This window comes from Cyprinodon variegatus, unplaced genomic scaffold (assembly GCF_000732505.1).
Source record: "Cyprinodon variegatus isolate N-32 unplaced genomic scaffold, C_variegatus-1.0 Scaffold508, whole genome shotgun sequence".
In the NCBI taxonomy this organism is placed as follows: Eukaryota; Metazoa; Chordata; class Actinopteri; order Cyprinodontiformes; family Cyprinodontidae; genus Cyprinodon; species Cyprinodon variegatus.
In genome coordinates, this window is record NW_015150961.1 from 72,853 (window position 1) to 92,182 (window position 19,330).

The window sequence follows — 19,330 nt, forward strand, 5'->3', positions numbered from 1 at the left end:
CAGTAATTTTAGAAAGCAATTTCAGCAAACAGTTGATCATGTTTGTACCAAAGCCAGCTCAAGCAGCTTCTCCTGTGCAATGGACATAAGACGCCCGGGTGTAGTGGGGGCATCAGAAGATAGTGACTTTGGTGAGATTACCAATAATCACACAAACTTTGACCTTTGATGAGTGATTATAGAATGGACATTAGTTCATAATGGTGTTCATTATGCTTATTCTATTTCTACTGGTTGTCCATGGACCTGTGTTGATTGTTAACTCTTGGGATGCTTTCAGGGGAAGTTGTATCCAGGAGGAATGTGTTCCCCATACTACTGAAACAGTGTTTTGCTCAGGCCAGATGAGTCCTTTTTTTTCCTTCTTCTTATGTTTTGTTTTGTTTGTATTTTCCCTGAGTTGGAGGAATTGAAAGGGGAGTTTTTTTCTAAGTTGAAAAGAAGAGCTGAGGACTATGACAAAGAGAAAAATAACATTTCCCCTTAAAGAAAAAATAAATAAAATTTAAAAAAGTATTTTCTGTCTGTTAATTTTTTTATGTTGTGTGCTGTACCGCTAATATTTAATATTTTTTTTTATTTTGTTCAATTTGAAACATAGAAAGGTAATATAAGTGTTTGAATATTTAAAGTTTATGTTATAACAATTTAATTTAATATACACATTCAAAAAATTAAAAAACAAACTTTGCAAACTTCTCTGGGTCCATCCATCCATCCATCCATCCATCCATCCATCCATCCATCCATCCATCCATCCATCCATCCATCCATCCATCCATTAAGCTCATCTTTATATAAACTTATTTATATAAATGTTCAAAGGGGATTCTACCTTTCTTTTGCTTTTTCATTTTCACTGACAAGGTTGTCTGCAACAAGTAAAACAAGTAGCAACAAGTCAAAAAAGGTTAAAAAAAATTGTAATAAACCCAAACTTCCTCAAGAGGGCTGTAGAAAGTAAGTGTTACGGATATGGAAGTCTTCCTAGGACAGAACCTGACATCATTCAGAAATATAAACAGATCAGTCCTAACATTATAACCACTTGCCTAATGCTATGTAATATTTTTTGCATGGAGCCTACTAAATTGGTATCTGAGACCAAGATGTCAGATGTCAGCAGATTCTTTAGGGCCTTCTAGCTGACGTTTACAGTACATTAATCAGACTTCCTTGTCCACCATGTTCTACAGATGTTCAGCTGGACCAGGATCTAAAGGATTTATTGGAAAATACAACAAGTCAAATTTTCGTGGATCCTCAAACGATGGAATCATTTTTTGCTACATGGCAAATAACTTTATCCGTTTGGAAATCATCAGAGAATACATACCTTTTCCCCTTCACTACTTCACAGCTATATAGCTCCAAACACAACAAACTGTCATCTTCTGTGTATTCTGACAGCATTCTTTAAAAATGTATTTATTTAATTATATAAAAAATTATTCTGGAGGACATAGGGACCCCTATTTCATGATTCTGCTTCATTCTATCTCTATTCTCCCACTCTGCAGAATCTATTTGTTCAATCTCTAAGGTTCTGCTCTCTCTGCTTTTTCTCATAGTAGCTTTGCATCTGGTCTGTCCCTGTTTGGATGTGACTCCATTTTGGAGAGAAATATCAGCTGTGCTGCTGCCATCAACACCGTTGTTTTTAGATGTTGGAGATTGGCCTGTTTTTCCAGTGTAGTCCTGTTTCTCAAACTGTGACTGGCTGGATGTGCACTCTTCATCCTCTGACATGGGAGTTGGCTCAGAGCTCGTCTGCCTGGCTGTGTGTTTCATGGATGGGGCCGCCTTTACAGTTGCTTTTTGTATCTCTGCTTCTGTCTCCTTGAACCCCAGTCAGCCTCGGCAGATAACCTCTCACACTGAGCCTGGTTCTGCTGGAGCTTTCTTCAAGTTAAAAAGGAGTTTTTCCTCTACACTATTGCTACAAGCATGCTTAGTGTGAGGGATTGCCTTCGAGTCAATGCAATCAACTTTTTTTCCTTAGATCGAAAACTTTGAATCAATTTGACTGTATGATCTGGTGAACTGTAAAGTGCATTGTGATGATATGTGTTGTGAATTGGCACTATATAAATAAACTGAATTGAATTGAATCAAACCTTTCTAACTACTTAGGAAGTATGCTTAGTGTCATTTTCTGCTAAGAAGACTCATTTTTGTTTACGCTTTTATTCCCTGGTGGCAGGTTTGTGATATGTAGATCCTAATTATTTATAATAATCTTCTGTCTTCTTAATTTTATCTATAGTGTGAAGGGCACCAGTCCCTCCTGTAGCAAAGCAAAGCTACAACATTGTTCTGGAGGCTCTGTACATTACTTAAGCCTACCCACTTATACATTATATATGTATTGCTGATTATACACTTATAATTAAAAATATACATTTGCACAAATCTTACTTTTTTTTTTTATCTCAACACACAAAATGCAGCCAAAATGCAAGCTCTTTGAGCTTAAGTGCATTTGCAAACTGTAATCTAGATTTTTTAATTGCTTCTGAAGTTTCCTTCCTTTTTGAGTGGCCTTTGAGTCAATGTCTGGGCTCTGGGTTATGTCTGCTCTTTCTGCCTGCAGCCAGCGTCTCTGATTGGCCTTTTGTTATTTTTTTCCCCTTTCTATTACATTTGTCTTTTGGATAAAAAAAACAGTTTCCTTTTAAAATTCTATAGAGGAGAGACATCTCAGCTATGTGGATTTTTCATAGGCACACTAGTGGATATATTAAATCTATAGATGTGGATTGTTGTTGTGTATCAACTGAATGTCGGAGTATGTACATTAATTTAAATGTATAGAGAAAAGCTTTTGAAAAATGAAATTCTTTTCGTCTCTCTTCCGCTGGTATTTTGCAAGAAAAAAATAGAAACCTAACTTACCTTCAACAGGTATAGCCTTGTTTGATGTCAGAAAGCCAGGGAGACATATGTTGTTCTATACATTTTTTAGAGTGAATATAAATTCAGTTTAAATAGATAAAACACTTTACTTATTCCAGAGGCAACTAATATGTTTGTCCTTTGTATTACCCAGTTTTCTTTTAAGAGATGTTAAAGATAGTGATAGCTTGGGGCAGGACAGACATAGCTACCATTCTGTGTTTTTGTGTATATGCTTGATAATAACAGCATGATTAAAATAAGGCCTGTTCTGTTCAACTTGTGGAGAATTAAAAAGAGAGATTTACCAGAGTTCTACAGCACTGCTCTAGTACAGATTAGATTATACAATTTAATTTAATTTCAACATAAATTAAATATTTCCTGAAGGCTTGAATAAAAACAAAAAACAAAACAGGAATAATAGATGAATGAGTTAAGGAAAGCGCTGTGTTTACACCTTGAAGCTTTCTCTCTCCCATACTTTTCCTCTGAAGTGATCACTCGGGACAAGCTCTCTAAATAACACCTCATACTATATTTGTATTAAATAACCATGAAATATTGACAACTGATTTTGACAGAAATTGTAATCTTACTTAAATCAAAGACTTTTTTTGGGTTACAGAAGGCAGCTCTTACCAAACAGGTTCACATCTCGTTGCAGTGGCCCTGAATCACATTTAAAGATGCATTTTATACAACTCAAGTATGCCACATCCTTACATTATACACGTATGTAAATGAGGACAATCCTTCACTCCAGCCAAATCAAAATATTACATTGTCCCAGGGAAAAACACAGAGAACTCACTGTGTTCGTTAAGAAAAATCCTCTCTGTCTTTTCCCCCATTCCCAAATCTCTTTTATGTACATAATTAAGATGATAACTGTATATCCTGACAGAGGAACTATCTTAATTAGATAAACTGCTTGGGAAAACATTAGTTATAACACAACAGGCAGGTATAATTAGGGTTTAACAGACTCACAAATCATAATCCTAACAAATGAAAAAAAAAAATGGAGCTTGAAGTTCTCACTAATTGTGAGGCTATTTTATTTGGGATTTTCAACAACACTGATATGTTCTGCAGGAGGGAGTCTGTCCGTGCTTCCGATTTATTAGGACAAACAGGAAGGCAGACAATCATGGCCTCTCTTAGAAATTTCATTGATAAACCTGCCAAAACAACATTAGGGTTTTAGTAATGGAGACCTGACCTTAAGGAAACAAAAAAAATGATTATATATATTACTAGATTATATATATAGTATATATATATATAAAAGAATATATAATTGTACTCACTTTGTGATGTCACTAGTTTTCCGAGGAAACCGTGGAGTTTGGGCCCATGGTGCAGGTGTCTGGGGAAGCATCCATCCATATTGCTGGTTTTCTGTCAGAGGCATTCTGTACAGCTGGTTGGGAGCTAGGGGCAGAGTAGGCTTGAGTCGTTGTTGCAACATCATTTCTCAAGGACTGTGTAATGAGTCTGCTTACATGTGATTGTTTTAGCCCGTCTGACCAGTTCTTTATATTGTATACAGCTCCTGTGATGATCGTCAGCGCTGTAGCAAGGAGGCTGGAGTAAATTTTTGTATATGTCTTCATGTCCAAGGGATCCCTGTTGTTCTCGGAACGTTGGGGATAATCCTCCTGTAGTGTTTGTGCAGCCATCATCTGAGATCAGATATTTTACAGCAGATTGAGCTAATCATCATGGTCAGTTGTTGAAGTATTCAAAGCACTTTTACATTTTATTTTGTTAGATTCAACAGCTTTAATGCATCTTATTGGGATTCCTATAAGGTGGATCAATGTAAAGCACAGGAGAATTCTACAATACAGTGGAAGGAGAACCAGGTTTACTCCAAAGTACCTAAATAAAATTCTGTGAAATTAACAAAGTAATAGAAACACCTGCACTTTAATTTATGGCAATAAGAAAGCTGTTCTGTAAAGGATGCTGACGTTTTAGAGAGCAGCAGCGAACAACAAGCATCCAAAGACCAAATAACACAACAGACAGTCCAGAAAAAAATTTGAAAAAAAGAAATCTCACATTTAAGTAGTGCTTAATCTATCATCTGAAAATGGGTATAAGATGAAAGCACAACATACTTAAGAAGATCTGGGAGAACACCTAACCTGACAGGCAAGCCAAGCGGGGCGTTAATCAAAGAAGAAGCCAAGAGACACACAGTTACTCTGGAGGAGCTTCAGCTCTGGTGGAAGATTCTGATAATAAACAACTATTAGCTTTTCGCTCCACTAATCTGGCTTTTAATGAATCTGCTCAGAGAGCAAGACAGCTCCTTAACTGACTTTCTGCTTAATCATTCAAATAAAAAGATATTTTATTAATCCCAAAGAATAAAATAAATGTTGTGGTAACTCATACTTTAATGTAATTGAAGGATGTTGAATTTGTTCTGGTACTGCACCTACTGGCTCTGTACAGACTTCTATCACTCTGATCTTCATCCCTGACCAAACACCTCTGGTATTGTTCTGGGTAATACCCTCATTATAGTCATATAATGTTCCTTAAGCTTTCTCACCATGACTCCAACCTTAAGCAAAATTGTTATTATCAGAATTATTCTTGTAAACAAAATAATAATGATAAATGTTTTACCTTGAAGCTGAGTCCCTCCCCTCATGTTGTCGCGAATTGAGTTCTGAAAACCCAGCTGCGTTAAGCCGAAGAAGGCCATAGTTACCACTGTTCATTTAGCCAATAATGCCTTTTTAAGTGGTCCACCAGCCCCTAAGTTAAAAGACAACTATCTTGTTTACATGTTACCTTGACAACAGACCTGGCCCTCAGGGAAACATGCAAGCTATCTGGCTGTGTTCGAATTCATGGGCTGCAACCTCCAAGGACGCAGTCTGCCTGGACTAGATCCTTAGAAGTCCTTGACAATAAGGAGAGAGTAGGAGTTTAGGCTGTGAATTCAAACAGGTCAATCCTCCGGCGGCTTTTTACCGCCGTATGCTCTGTCGCTTAACAACCGTGATAGTTGACACACAAAGCAGGAAAAGAATGAATACTAAACTTTTCAAAACTATTTCTTTTCAATTTTTATTCCTATTTTTTTTATTGTAAAGTTAACAAAGACTACACTCATGTGAATCCAGAGTGGAATAATGATGTCAACCATTAGGAGCATTAACAAATAAAAGCAAATCTAATGATAGAAACCTTAGTCAGTTAAATAACATGCTGCCGTCATTTTGCACATCTCTGATGTTGCTGCTATTTTCAAATATCCATTACTTTAAAAATGTCCATAGCTGTATATTGGTTACTTATTCTCCAGGTGCTAAGTTTTATATTGTTAAAAGACTTTGCAGTTCAATATTTTATTGTTTATCTTTTAACTCTTCCCTATTATGTTATTCTAATACATTTTTCTTAAATCCACATTTGTGTGACCATTTTCAATAATCCTTCTGCTGCTGTAAATTTGCCCATTGTGGGACAATAAAGAGATTTTCTGTTCTATTCTATTCTATTCAAAAATCCCAGATATTCAATAACAAAAAATACTTAGTTAAGTAAATTGTGCAAAACAGCAATAACAAATTAAAATGCTATCAGATTCATAGTCCCCACACTGCAGATATATTAGAATCTGTCCTTAAATTAGAGCCAAACCCATTTACACAGCAAAAGATAAAAACCTTTAGATAAATCAAACATTACTGCCACATATCTGACTCTATAACCATTAAAACAACTTAAAACCATTAAAGTTAAAATGTAAATTACATAATGTAATGCACATCAATGAGAGCAATTGATTCAGCCCAAAAAACAAACTTGAAGTTGCTTCTAAATGCTGTGTGTATAGCCTTCACTTCCAGACTCTAGACCTTGTTGTGAATATTATTATTATTATGACTGATAGATTACATTTCAGTTTGTTTAGTCAGAGTTCAGAGTGCATTCTAGCTGCTGGGAGAGAGAAGGAGTGCACCCTGACCTAGACAGGTTACCAGTCTATAATAATGGTAATGTGGATACACCCAAAGGAAATGACTATGGTTGTAAGAACATAGCAATACTTTGACTCTCAATAATCAAAGCAGTAGTGGACATATTTCGCTTATATTGTCACAATCATCCTAATGAGACTTTTCTGCAGAACACATTTATTGGGGCTCTTTCTTGCTGTGGTTTTCTACTGGAAATAGCAGAATGGGTGAAAACCAAGCAATGTAAACAGGGAATACTGATATGCCATAATTACCCCAACATGGGACAATAAAGGGATTTTCTATTCTATTCTATTCTATTCTATTCTATTCTATTCTATTCTATTCTATTCTATTCTATTCTATTCTATTCTATTCATGTCAGGACTAATACTGGAAAAACTGTGACTTCTAGCTGGCAAAGAAGAAGTTTGATATATGAAAGTGAAACTAAGCATCAAACTTAAGACACACATTCACAAGACTGGGACTCCTGCAGCAGATTTTACACTCAGTCATAGTTTGTTGGACATTTGAATCAAAAACATCAGACTTAAGCCTATGAGAAATGCAATTTTCTACTACACTTGCTTAATGATGTTCACAATAACCTTTATCACCTCTAACCATTTCAAACACAGAATTAGTAAATATAAAATAAAAAGTTCAAGTTCAATACAGTCAGCACCTATATCTGACTTTTCCAATCAAATTGGGGATGTTACTAACTGTTATATCTCCCTTTAGAGCTGAAACTGTGAACCAAACCAGAAAGGAAACGTATGTTTTCACGGCTAAACAAAACCTCCATCACAGGAAAGCTACCACCTACAAGGCATCTCTATGTGTGGTCCTAACAGCCCTGCGTCTTTGTTTCCCATTGGAAATGTAGAATGCTTTGCTGTGTATGGTAGTAAGCCATTATTATTAGAAGCATGAATGTCAGACACATGAAGTGAAACCAAGAACACGTTGTATTTCCTAGCACTCTTACCACAGCTGCATGACTAGCTCAGATGTTTTTAACCAGTTTGAGCAGTTAAGCAGCTCCATTCTGACTGAGCACCTGTGCAGTTCATAGTTAAAGTCCCGGTAAAACGTTGGAGGCAGACACAACACAGGCAGAGTTACTGAGGTGAGTTCTTTACTCTTTTTCTGCAATTAGCACTTTTCAAAAATTATTTAATTTGTAAATAATTTAGAACTTCTTACAGATAATATACATATCTACACATGAGTTTTATACTAAGCTATACATACTTAATCAGGGGTCTTCTTAATTATTTTGGATCCTGTCAAGACTTGTCAATTTATGAATTTTTTGCTTGATTAAATTTCAATCATTGTGAAAATAAGAGTTGTTGTTTAAATTAAGTATAAGAAGACCGATTGGTTCATTTAGAAAATAAATAGTAGGCATCTATAAACCAATAGAATATTTATTTTTCTTCCTGAATGACATGGATTTTTTAAAAATTACTATATATAATTTTAAAAGGTTTTCATGCTGTCTACAGTGATTTTGTTTGTTTATTTTTCTCCACTTAGGTTCCAACCTTCACTCTGAATATCATGCATTTACATCTTTTCCGACATAAACGCTCAGTGAAGATAGTACTTTCCAGTTTTCTATGTTTGTCCTTCATCATACACTTCTACTTCAACAACACACTAACATCAAAATCCCCACACTTCCCCTGGGCAGATGGGAAACTCAGAGGATTAATTACAAATTCCTCTGTTTCCAAGTGTCCTCTTGGATTTTACAGCAAGCAGGAGCTCCGGCCTCCCCTTCAGAGGCCCTTCCAAGATCGCATGGGACCGGGAGCAGAAGGGAAGCCTTTCGTGTGGCGCCATATGACTGCAGAGGAACAGAAAGAGGAATCAAGTGGTTATAAGAAAAACCAGTTTAACCAGTTTGCCAGTGATCACATCTCTCTGCACCGGAATCTTGGAAAAGACACACGTCCTCTGGAGTGAGTTTCCCTGCAGCTCATCATGCAAGCAGAGCTTAATTTAATACTGGTATCGCCATTCAGGCAAGAGATAGATGCATTTTTAAAAAGCTGCTTCTTAACTTCCAGTCTGGCTCTGACAGCTGCTTGAAGCAGAAGTTTTTGAGATGTCCCGGCCTTCCAACCACCAGTGTGATTATAGTATTTCACAACGAGGCCTGGTCCACCCTGCTAAGGACCGTCTACAGTGTCCTGCACACAGCCCCTGCTGCTCTGCTCACTGAGATCTTACTGGTAGATGATGCCAGCACAGATGGTGAGTGTTGTCACTGATAATTAGAGGGGAAGTACTGGTTAATGTAAAAATCTACCAATAGTACTGCCAACACATGCTTATACGTATTAGTATAAATACTTTAGTGCAATATTGCAGTTGTAGAAAAATAAAGTCTAATCCCTTTACTTTCCCTTTACAAGAGACAAACAAAAACCTTTATGTATTTTAAAATACCAGCCTACAATAGCAGTCACAGCAAATAAACTAAAGGATGAAAATGAGTGAGCAAACAGCATCATGGAGCCCAAGGAACACAGCAGACTGGTCAGGGAGAAAGCTGTGGAAAAATACCTCAGTAAAATATCTCATTAGGCACGGATGAATAAAAATAGCTCTGTTTGTAGTTTCCATCAAGTTATTCTCTGACACTAAGGTGCTTTGGTCAAGTTGGACTATCTGTAAAAATAGACGCAAAAAATCTCAATTAGAGTTATTTTTTAAGCTGAACTGTAACAAAGGGGGAAAATGTACAATGGTTATGAAAACCTTTGCAACGTGTCATTAGTATCAGTTCTTCAGGAAGTATTATCATATCCAAAGTTAAAAAAAAGTAGTGCAGTATGAGGAAAACAACAGTTTTACTTCACAATTGGATGAGGCACAGAATATTAGCTGGAAAAGAACAGTGGCCAGTTAGTTACAGCATTAGTGCTCTTGTTATGTTGATAATCTATATGGTGCATGACTCATTATATTCAAAAGGTCCATGGGAAAAATTATCCAAACAAAATAGAGGCTCTGGTTATTATAAAGAAATAAACTCTAATCTTTGCTCAATGTTAGATAAAGTACAGAAGGATCCTGTTGCTTCAAATAGGACCTATGTGGTGTGCTCAATGTCCTTTTCTCCCCATTGTATATTCACAAGTGTACATTTAGTGGAAAATTCAGATTGAAAATATCCAGCCACACAATGACAAATGTAGATGGTCATAAATATCATACTGCTGTGAAATTCAATGCAGAGAAAATATTCTTCCCAAAGTCAAGAAAAGAAGGGCTCTGTTTCATAGTGTTAGTGACTCAATATTTCAAAATCAAGATTATACCACAGGAAAATTTTTCCTGTTATTGTTTACTACTGCAGAAAGTAATGCTTACATGAACTCCTACAAAAGATGTGTGGGATGTTTCCAGCCTACATTAATATTGCTCTGGAGCTTAGGAAGCACAGGGGCCAGCCCAGAGTTAAATCGAATTAAACTGAAAAATGAAATCCTCAGCGACAATTTGTCAGAGAATATGAACATACTGTAAACATCTGCAGGAACACATCATCACAACAACTTCTTAATCACATTAAGAAGTTAATTACATTAAAAATTGTTGCATATATTAAAGACATATAAAAGATCTTTCGTTGATTAATAGGAAACTATCGTCAGTCAGAATGTAAAACTCCTCTCACCCATATTACCCTTAAATATGCTGCTTCAATTTAAGTATTTGTCCCCAAAATACAACATTTAATTCTAAATATTTCTTCTTAGCTCTGATTTTTTTTTATTACCTCTGTCTTCAGATCACTTAAAAGCTCCTTTGGATGAGTATGTGCAATGGTTGCCTAAAGTGCGCGTTCTACGTCAAAAGGAGAGAAAAGGCCTGATTACAGCCAGGCTGATGGGGGCTGAGGCTGCAGGTGGAGAGGTACTCACTTTCCTAGATTCCCACTGTGAGTATACATTAATGTTGGGATTATTGCTTTTTAGATGCTGGGAACAGATTATTCTTTAAACAATGTTTCTTGCTATAATAAAAGTATCTGTTTCCACAGCATTAGAAATATAGATTTCAAACTCCACCTAAGCAGTAAAAAAAAAAAAAAAAAAAAACATGTTAGAATGATGTTTTATTATCTGACAGGCGAATGTTTCCCTGGCTGGCTGGAGCCTCTTCTGGCTCGAATTGCTGAAGAGCCCAAAGCAGTAGTGAGCCCAAGAATCACCAATATAGACTATCGAAGCCTAGGGTTTCACAAACCAGTCCCTGAACCGCAAAATTACAGCAGAGGAACTTTTGATTGGAGTCTGAAGTTTGGATGGGAGCGTGTTCCAGAAGAGGAGAAGAAACGCAGAAAGAATGAGACGTCCCCAATAAGGTAAATATAAATGTGGAAACTCATTGATTTTGGTTTCGGCAACTTGTTACCATTTTCAATAGAGGAAACAAGTAACAACTGATACAGGTCTGAACAACCTTTTCTGGATCAGTAGGTTTACAACTATAAAAGAATAATTGTTGTACAATTGTTGTTCATAGATTCAAAGTTTTCTCTAAAATTTCTGTTTAAAGGTGCTTTATTGTTTTTTTTAATTTGTGTTTTCATTGTTGGCTGAAATAGAAAAATGTTAAAATGAATTTTCTGAACAAATTTCCTAAATATTGAATAAATGTAGCATTGCTGCTGCAGTTAACATCTCATATTTTACAGAACTCCTACCTTTGCTGGAGGCCTTTTCTCTGTTTTGAAATCCTACTTTGAGCACATTGGAACCTATGATGACCAGATGGAGTTCTGGGGAGGGGAGAATCTAGAAATGTCCTTCAGGGTGAGAATTTTCCACTTAATGTGTTAACCCGCGAGAGAAAGTCCTTCAATTCAACCAGTCTGAGACTCTATACTGTACATTAATACACTGTTTTGAGAAGGCACCCACAAGCATCTCTGAACTTACAGAACTGTGGGATACATCAAACTGGTCAGGAATAAAACTGGGGAGTAATTTTTGGCAGGGTTTGGTTTAGTGATGTTTTTGTAAAAAGAAAAAGCCATAATAAGCCTTATTTCCTATTTCCCCTCTTATATGTAAACAGTGTATAGATGGAATAAGGTGTCCTGCTCAGATAAGACCAAAAACAGAAGCTTTTGGCTTATAGCATGTGCAAAAATCACTGTCACACAAAAGTGCTTATCCTCCTTAACACAAAATTCCAGTGGTCAGACAGCGGAAAGTGCATCATGCTATGTGGACCATTTTCTCCAGCAGAGACAGGGAAACCTGAATGGTGATTGGAAAAACCATACATTATTACAAGTCCTCCTCTAAGAAGCCTATTAAAAGACAAAAAATGCCTTAGAGTGACATATAGACAAACATCTTGGAACTAGAATGACCAAGTCAAAGTCCTGACCTAAATCTAATAGGAATAGACAATATGTAATCAAACATAAAAGCTGATCAATACCCCCACTCAATGCAATGTTAATGGATTTGAAACATTAATGTCAAAAAACGGGACAGATGGACCCAGTATTCAAGGAGAGTCTGACAATGGGAAGATTAAAAACATTTAAAGACAGAGATAATGAAACAGAACAGAACAGAAACGGGCTGCTAGGGATAATAGGACCGCAGCAACTGCAGGGGGGCGGGGCACAACCCATCACTGGTGCTCTGGATGTGAGAGAACACAGGTAAGTGACCACGATCATCTGACAGGGGATGGTTAACAGAGTGAGTCACTTACAGTACCTGGTTTAACAGCTCAGTCCATCTCCTTTTGAAGAGGCGAGATCCAGCCGATATGCTGCCAATGAGTGTCCCAGATGCTGCAGCCCCGGAGAACATGCAGGAAGCCGATCCAGGTCAGGGTAAAACAGATCAGGCAAGAACAGTACAGGAATCCAAGAGTTCTGGTTTGATCAGAGGTTCTGATCCAAGCAGGAACAGAGGGATCCAGGCTTCCAGGTATCCTCAGAGCATGAAGGCAGGTTCAGATACATACCCAGACAGAAGCATGCCCAGACAGACACGTACAGATGAAGGACAAGACAGGACAAGACATGGTTCCAGGATAAATGCCGAACTTTAAACTGGTCTCCACCTTGGAGCCAGGCTTACAGGAATTAAAACTGACCTCCCCCGCGTTACGAGCCAAAACCATGTGGGCTCAGCGGAGAAGAGCCGGGACACGACCAGGAGACTGGAGACAAACACCAAACCCTATCAATCCACTGGCTTTCCAGAGTCAGGAAATGAACGGGAAACTTCACTAAAACTTCACTCTGCACTGCAGCTTCGGTCTGTCCCGGCGGGGGTCTTCAGACAGCAGATGCGTTTCTCACGCCCTCTTAGCTGAACCTAGACGCTAAGCGCAATCCCCGATTAAAAGACATGAGAGGCTGACCGGGTGACTGCTAAATTCTGCAACAGTATTGCGGCGCTTTGAGGCCTAATGGCCATAAGTTACCCGGTGTGGCTTTAAATAACTAAATTCAAACCAATTTGATACTTACTCTCAAACTCTCACAGCTGTAAGTGCATAAGGTTGATTTTATAGAGCATTAACTCAGGGAACTTATACAGCATTTGACTATGCATAATACATTACATATTTGTATTAAATATCGTCTTCTTCCTTCTACTTTAAAATTATGCACAATTTTCACTATGTCACATATAATCTCAAAAATAACATTAAGAGTTTTTAGGTGATGAAATATCAAAGAGGTGGGAATTTAGTCACATTTTAGGAAGGCACTGTCAGCCAAGGAGAGAGGGTTTAGTTAAAGTGTACTCTGGTTATTTTTTTTAATCATCCTGCAGGTTTGGCAGTGTGGAGGCCTCTTAGAGATCATTCCTTGTTCTGTTGTCGGTCACATTTTCCGCAAGAAGAGCCCCCACAGTTTTCCAAATGGCAGTGCTACTGTCCAACGCAACCTGGTTCGTCTGGCTGAGGTTTGGATGGATGACTATAGATGGGTCTTCTATCGTGCAAACAGAAAAGCTGCATTCATTTTTCGGACGGTAAGAATAAATGATATCTTCAAAACATCTTGAAATGTCAGTCAAGTGTTTCCTTCCAATAACATGTGAAGAAAATTGCAATGTAATCACAGTATTCACTTCACTTTGTGGTTTGCCTGTTTTCATTCAATTCCCAGAATTCCTACGGGGATGTTTCTGAACGGCGTAAACTAAGAGAAAAGCTGAATTGCACGAGTTTTTCTTGGTATTTAAACAATATACATCCATCGGCATACGTCCCTGACATCAGGCCCATCGTTTATGGACAGGTATGTTCCTTGTCCTAATGCTTTTTTTCCAGTTACGTAGATTCTCAAACCTGGCTGTTTATGATTTTGTTGTTCATGAAGCTAAACAACACTGGAGGTAGCTGCCGACTGGATGTGGAAAAGAGTAAAAAGCACTGGGAAGCAGGGCAAATCTTCAAATGTAACAACCAAGGTGAAGCACAGGTATAGCATTTTTTTCTATAAGTCTTTCTAAAATAGGGTCCAACAACATCTAAGGTAAAATACCACTTATTTTTTCTAACTCAGAAAAGCTTCTTTCGGTAAATGCAATTTATCTTAGAAAACCTCAAATCAATTAAATCAAAGAGCCATGGTCAGTTTTACACTTTTTAAATTTCTTTCCTTTTAGTATCTATATTTAGAAAACATTTTTACCCTTCACTGTGGAGGACATTCTTCCTTATATCCAACAGAAGCTTAAAGTAATGCATTACAAGTTTAAACTTTCTAGACTAGCTGATCAACCTAAAAACAACTAATGGTCAAACAATCAACTCTGCCCACATATGAAATAAATTCACAAAAACTTTGATACAAAGTATTAAAAAGTTATGAACAAAAATTGTTCAGCCGTAGGGCAAACATATTTCGGTTAAAAACTCTTGACTAAACAAATTAAAATGTCAGGGTTGGTGGATATTGTAATAGACCCAAATACAGAGTAGAAAAGGCAGAGATCATTAGATGCAAAATTTAATGAAGTAAAAATTTAAAGATGTAATAACTAGAAGGAGCTAAGGAGAAAGGACACAAGGGGGCAACAAAGAATAACCAGAGAGAAAAAACAGGATCTGAAAGTAAGTAGAAAATAAATAAGGCTAAAGGGGAATAAAACTGATGTCAAAAAAAAAAAAAAAAGGAATGACCAAGGGAAGGGACTGGAGATAACTGAAGCCATGGAAAACCTTACACAAAGATAAGAGAAAGAATAACTAAAACTAGACCAAAGATGAATAATACCAAAAATGTTGAAGAAAAGCAATAACCCGGAAGAGCAAAACTAAGAATACAAAAATTATCTGACTCTGGACCATACAAAACAAAGCAAACTTGAGAACCTAAAAAATAAAAGCTTACACCTGAAGATCCAAAATAGAAAATCATAAGCTCAACTAAATGAAATTGCTACTTTGTACAGACAGAAGGAAAGGCAAATGATAAATAGATGAAAACCATTATCAATAAAATGATACGATTATTACAGGTCAGGATAGATATTATGTTTGACAACCATAGTTAATCCGAAAGAATTTGAAATGTCAAAATAGCTTTAAAATAATTAAGAGTAATTGGAATGTGTTCAAACCAATTCACAACGTACGTCCAGGAGGTGAATAAAACTTTATTTGGTAAAATAATACATATCAAATGATTTGCCCAATCATAAATCAATAACCATTAATACGTCCAAAGTATCAATTACCTCTCCAAACAGTTTTTAACATATTTATAAGGCTGAGGCTAGACATGAATTTCCTTTATCAAAATGTTTTTTGCTTGTTTCTCTATTTCTAGTATTTTGAGTATACCTCCAAGAAAGAGATTCGACTCAGTGCTGGAAATAAATTGTGCTTACATGCAGACCCTAAAAATGCTTTAGTTTTTCTTGAGTGGTGCAATATGAAGGGAAAGGCAGCAGAAGAACAAGTGTGGATCTTCACAAAGGTAAAACAAGTAGTTCCTCATCATCTGAACCTTTTGTTGTTACAACCTTCCCTCTGCTGCAGAGTGGAGAAGTGAGACTTGTATTTCCTCATTCTTGCTCATAATCCGCAAGCTTCTTAAATACTCAAAAAGACATCTGACTATTTTTACTGATGTTGTTTGCAGGCAAACCAAATGAAGAACCCTTTGTCAGGCATGTGTTTGTCAGTCGCAGGTGGAAATGTGATGCTGTCAAAGTGCAAATCCGCCTCAGAGAAACAGGGCTGGGTATTCATCCGAGCGGAGTAAGAGGCTTCGAGTATATGGTCTGCTTCTGCTACAGTCACATGCTCTTATGCTCGTTAAACATGCCATGTTTCTTAAAAGGAGGTTTAGCAATACATGGATAAGGGAGATGAAAAAGAATCCAGAATCCTTTGTACAAAGAATCCTCTGTACTGTGGGAAATAGGCTTTTAATGCTTTTACTTTCTCATTTTATTTAACAGTCTTGTCTGGGGTATCATATACCCATACAGAGTAAAATAAAATAAAAAAAATTAATTTTATATTAAATACTAAAGAAGTTTTAAATTATTTAATCATAAATTTGCTCTTTCTATACTTTTGAGCTGAAAAACTCATTGATATAAAATGTAACGGCAAACGAAACATTTTGATATCTATAGTTTATACGTGCAATAAACGGCTCTATTCTTTGCATAAACACTGTTGCGATTTAGGTTTTGAATGTTTATGCTCTGCCATTGTGATTTTCAGCTTTAAATGTTTTTTTTTTGCATTTTTAAAGCACTACTGGTTCATTTTTTGGACAGTAGGCAAGGGGATGAGAAAGGGGGAGAGACATGCGACGAAGGACCACAGGTTGGTCTCAAACCCGGGTCGGCAACGTTGAGGACTAAGGCCTTCATACGTGGGTTGTGTGCACTAACCGCTGCGCCACCAAAGCATGCTCAATCAGCTTTAAAAGTTGATATATCACTGTGATGTAGTTAGTTACACCCTTACAATTTTCACAAGCCTTGTGGCTGAATCCTACACTGCCTTCAGCTTAAACTTGAGGGAGTGTTTTGCACTATATGATGCTACGAGTCTTTTCTCCTAATTATGGAGTTGTATGAAAAATATTTAATACATACCATGAACAAACAAAAAAACAATTTTAACTTATTTGAATTGTACATATAGTATAAAGATAAAACCACTTAAAACATTTGTTTTGTTTACTTTTCAATGTGTTTTGTGTAGGTTTTTGTATGTAAAGTAAATCAAAGAATTGAATATAAAAAAATTTGCTCATGGTGAAAGTGTATATATAAAGCCTAATGTTATTTAGCCTAATGTTATTTAAGGTAAAATATTGTAAATTTTGTAACTATATTACTTTTCCACAACATAATAAAGTCATACAAATGTACTTTGCAGTGGTCCACTTTTGTACAACTGTACTTGTATTTGTGTATTTTTTATTCCTGTTCTGAAAATGATGTGAGGTTAGTTTGCCATCAAATATTGAACTTTGCATATTCATCATTAAAAATACAAATGCTAACCAAGAATTGGGACAATGAAAAGTGGGATTTTTTTTTTTACATTCGATTTGTCTCATAAACTGGACCTCAGAAATAGAAAATTTTACAACTATCATTACAGAACAGAAACTATGCTTTAAGTGCTTAATCTGAGCTTTTAAAGTACTGACAGAGCACTCATACAGAGAGGTTGCAACTGTATCTTATTTTAGCAGAGGCTTTGATGAGATACAAAACCATCAGATGTGCTAATATGTGCTAATACCAGCAGAATTTCCTGTTTCCTGCACAGCAACCATGTAGGAAATTGAGCCCACGGCTGTTTTGCAAGCTCAATATTTTTTATTCAAAATATAACCTTATAAGGGGCTTAGACACACAATAAGATACCATACACAGATATACACACCACCTGACAATCAATTAGACCACAGCCCATTTCATTGACTGCTCTGGATCAAGCTGGGGTTTATGTAAACACCACATGCTAGATTTCCACAAAGAAACTTTTTTTCAAAGGATCCTTGTATTTTCTAAAAGCCTTTTTAATTTTTCTTGAAGACATTACCAGTGCATAATGTTTAATCAGTATTTTTCCTCAGAAGGTGTTTCATATTGTTAGAAATGCTTACTCTTATTATTTTGTACGTGTCTTTATTAACTGATTCGTTTCACTCTTAGCTGGGTGTCTCCACATTTCACTATGGTCTAATGACTATATAAACTCTTTATTCTTGGTTCTTGTTGTTTTATGACTGGAAACTCAATATCTGACCCCAAAGATAACAAGCATATAGCAACCCAAAGTTCAGTTTTTAACATAGCTTTTATGCATATAAAAATAGGAAACATTGAATCATAAAGTATTTTTTTAGCACTTCTTTGAATTAGTTTTTATCAAATCAGGGTGACACAAATATGGTTCATGATTTTCTATTTTGTAAACATGTTTAGTAGTGTTTGAAAACATAAAATGGAGAACAAAAACATCACTAACTAAAAAATTGTAAAGTGTTTGTTAATAATATGCAACTGATAATGTTGTTATACTGTCATTAAGAAAATTTTTAATTAATATTTGTGTACTTGTGTTACTTTTAGATTACATAACGGTGTTGTAACAAAGTCACGGAAAAAAAAAACAAATAAACAAAAAAAAAGGATTTTTAGTGCACAAATTTTGAACTTGTTACATCTGGTGTGCTAAGGGGATTTGCTAAAGAAATAACAATACCAATTCCATTTGGGAAAGTGAATGAAATACAGTAAATGAAAGAAATGGCATACAACATATATGATCCAAGTCATATAAACCAACAGGTAAGTTAAAAACTATAATTAGTTGATTAGAAGAAAACAAAATTGATCTGAAAACATGCCAAATGGGCTAAAACATTATAATAAAGAAATAAATCCAAATGCATTTAATAATGGACGATAAATAAAGTCATAGACATTTATCATCGTCTAAGGTTTTGGAACTCTGGGGAGTCACATTTAGAATCGTTATATAGGAATTGAGAAAACATGAAATATTAGGGATCCTTCACAGGAACAAAACTAAAACTAACAAATTAAAAATAAATTAAGAAATAAACCCTAGAGTTTATAAAACCATTACCATAAGGCAACAGAAACAGGAAGAAGAAAGCTACAATGTAAAAGTGACAGGAAATACTGTAACTTCAGGATCAAATCAAATTTCAACGTTTTTCTAAAAGAACTTTGTTTGTATTTTCAATCACTTAAATTAATGAAGAAGAAAAATGGTATAAAATTATACAATTTTGTAAATGACAGTAAACTCAATGTAAACCCCTAGCTATTATTATTTTATGTTTTTTTTATCTATTTATTTGTTTATTTATTTATTTTTACCTTCTATGTCTCATCTTTCTTAAAGTTATACTTTCACCAACT

At 35.9% G+C, this 19,330-nt stretch overlaps 1 protein-coding gene across 1 annotated transcript; it reads left to right on the top strand.

The window, feature by feature from the left end:
• Window positions 1-7,922: 7,922 nt before the first annotated feature.
• On the top strand, window positions 7,923-17,194 carry LOC107094824 (polypeptide N-acetylgalactosaminyltransferase 6-like). Its single transcript, XM_015390678.1, has 11 exons — window positions 7,923-8,019; window positions 8,433-8,860; window positions 8,983-9,155; window positions 10,699-10,848; window positions 11,040-11,274; window positions 11,608-11,725; window positions 13,724-13,924; window positions 14,062-14,193; window positions 14,275-14,376; window positions 15,730-15,879; window positions 16,045-17,194. The coding sequence occupies exons 2-11, from the start codon at window positions 8,457-8,459 to the stop codon at window positions 16,165-16,167; spliced, it is 1,788 nt and encodes a 595-aa protein (XP_015246164.1). The 5' UTR covers window positions 7,923-8,019; window positions 8,433-8,456; the 3' UTR covers window positions 16,168-17,194.
• Window positions 17,195-19,330: the final 2,136 nt, after the last annotated feature.

Bases quoted from the DNA above. Each gene is read 5' to 3' on its own strand.
- LOC107094824 (XM_015390678.1), top strand. From the start codon at position 8,457: ATGCATTTACATCTTTTCCGACATAAACGCTCAGTGAAGATAGTACTT. The intron at 8,861-8,982 runs GTGAGTTTCCCT...TGGCTCTGACAG, and splicing joins AAAGACACACGTCCTCTGGA to CTGCTTGAAGCAGAAGTTTT. The intron at 11,275-11,607 runs GTAAATATAAAT...CATATTTTACAG, and splicing joins AATGAGACGTCCCCAATAAG to AACTCCTACCTTTGCTGGAG.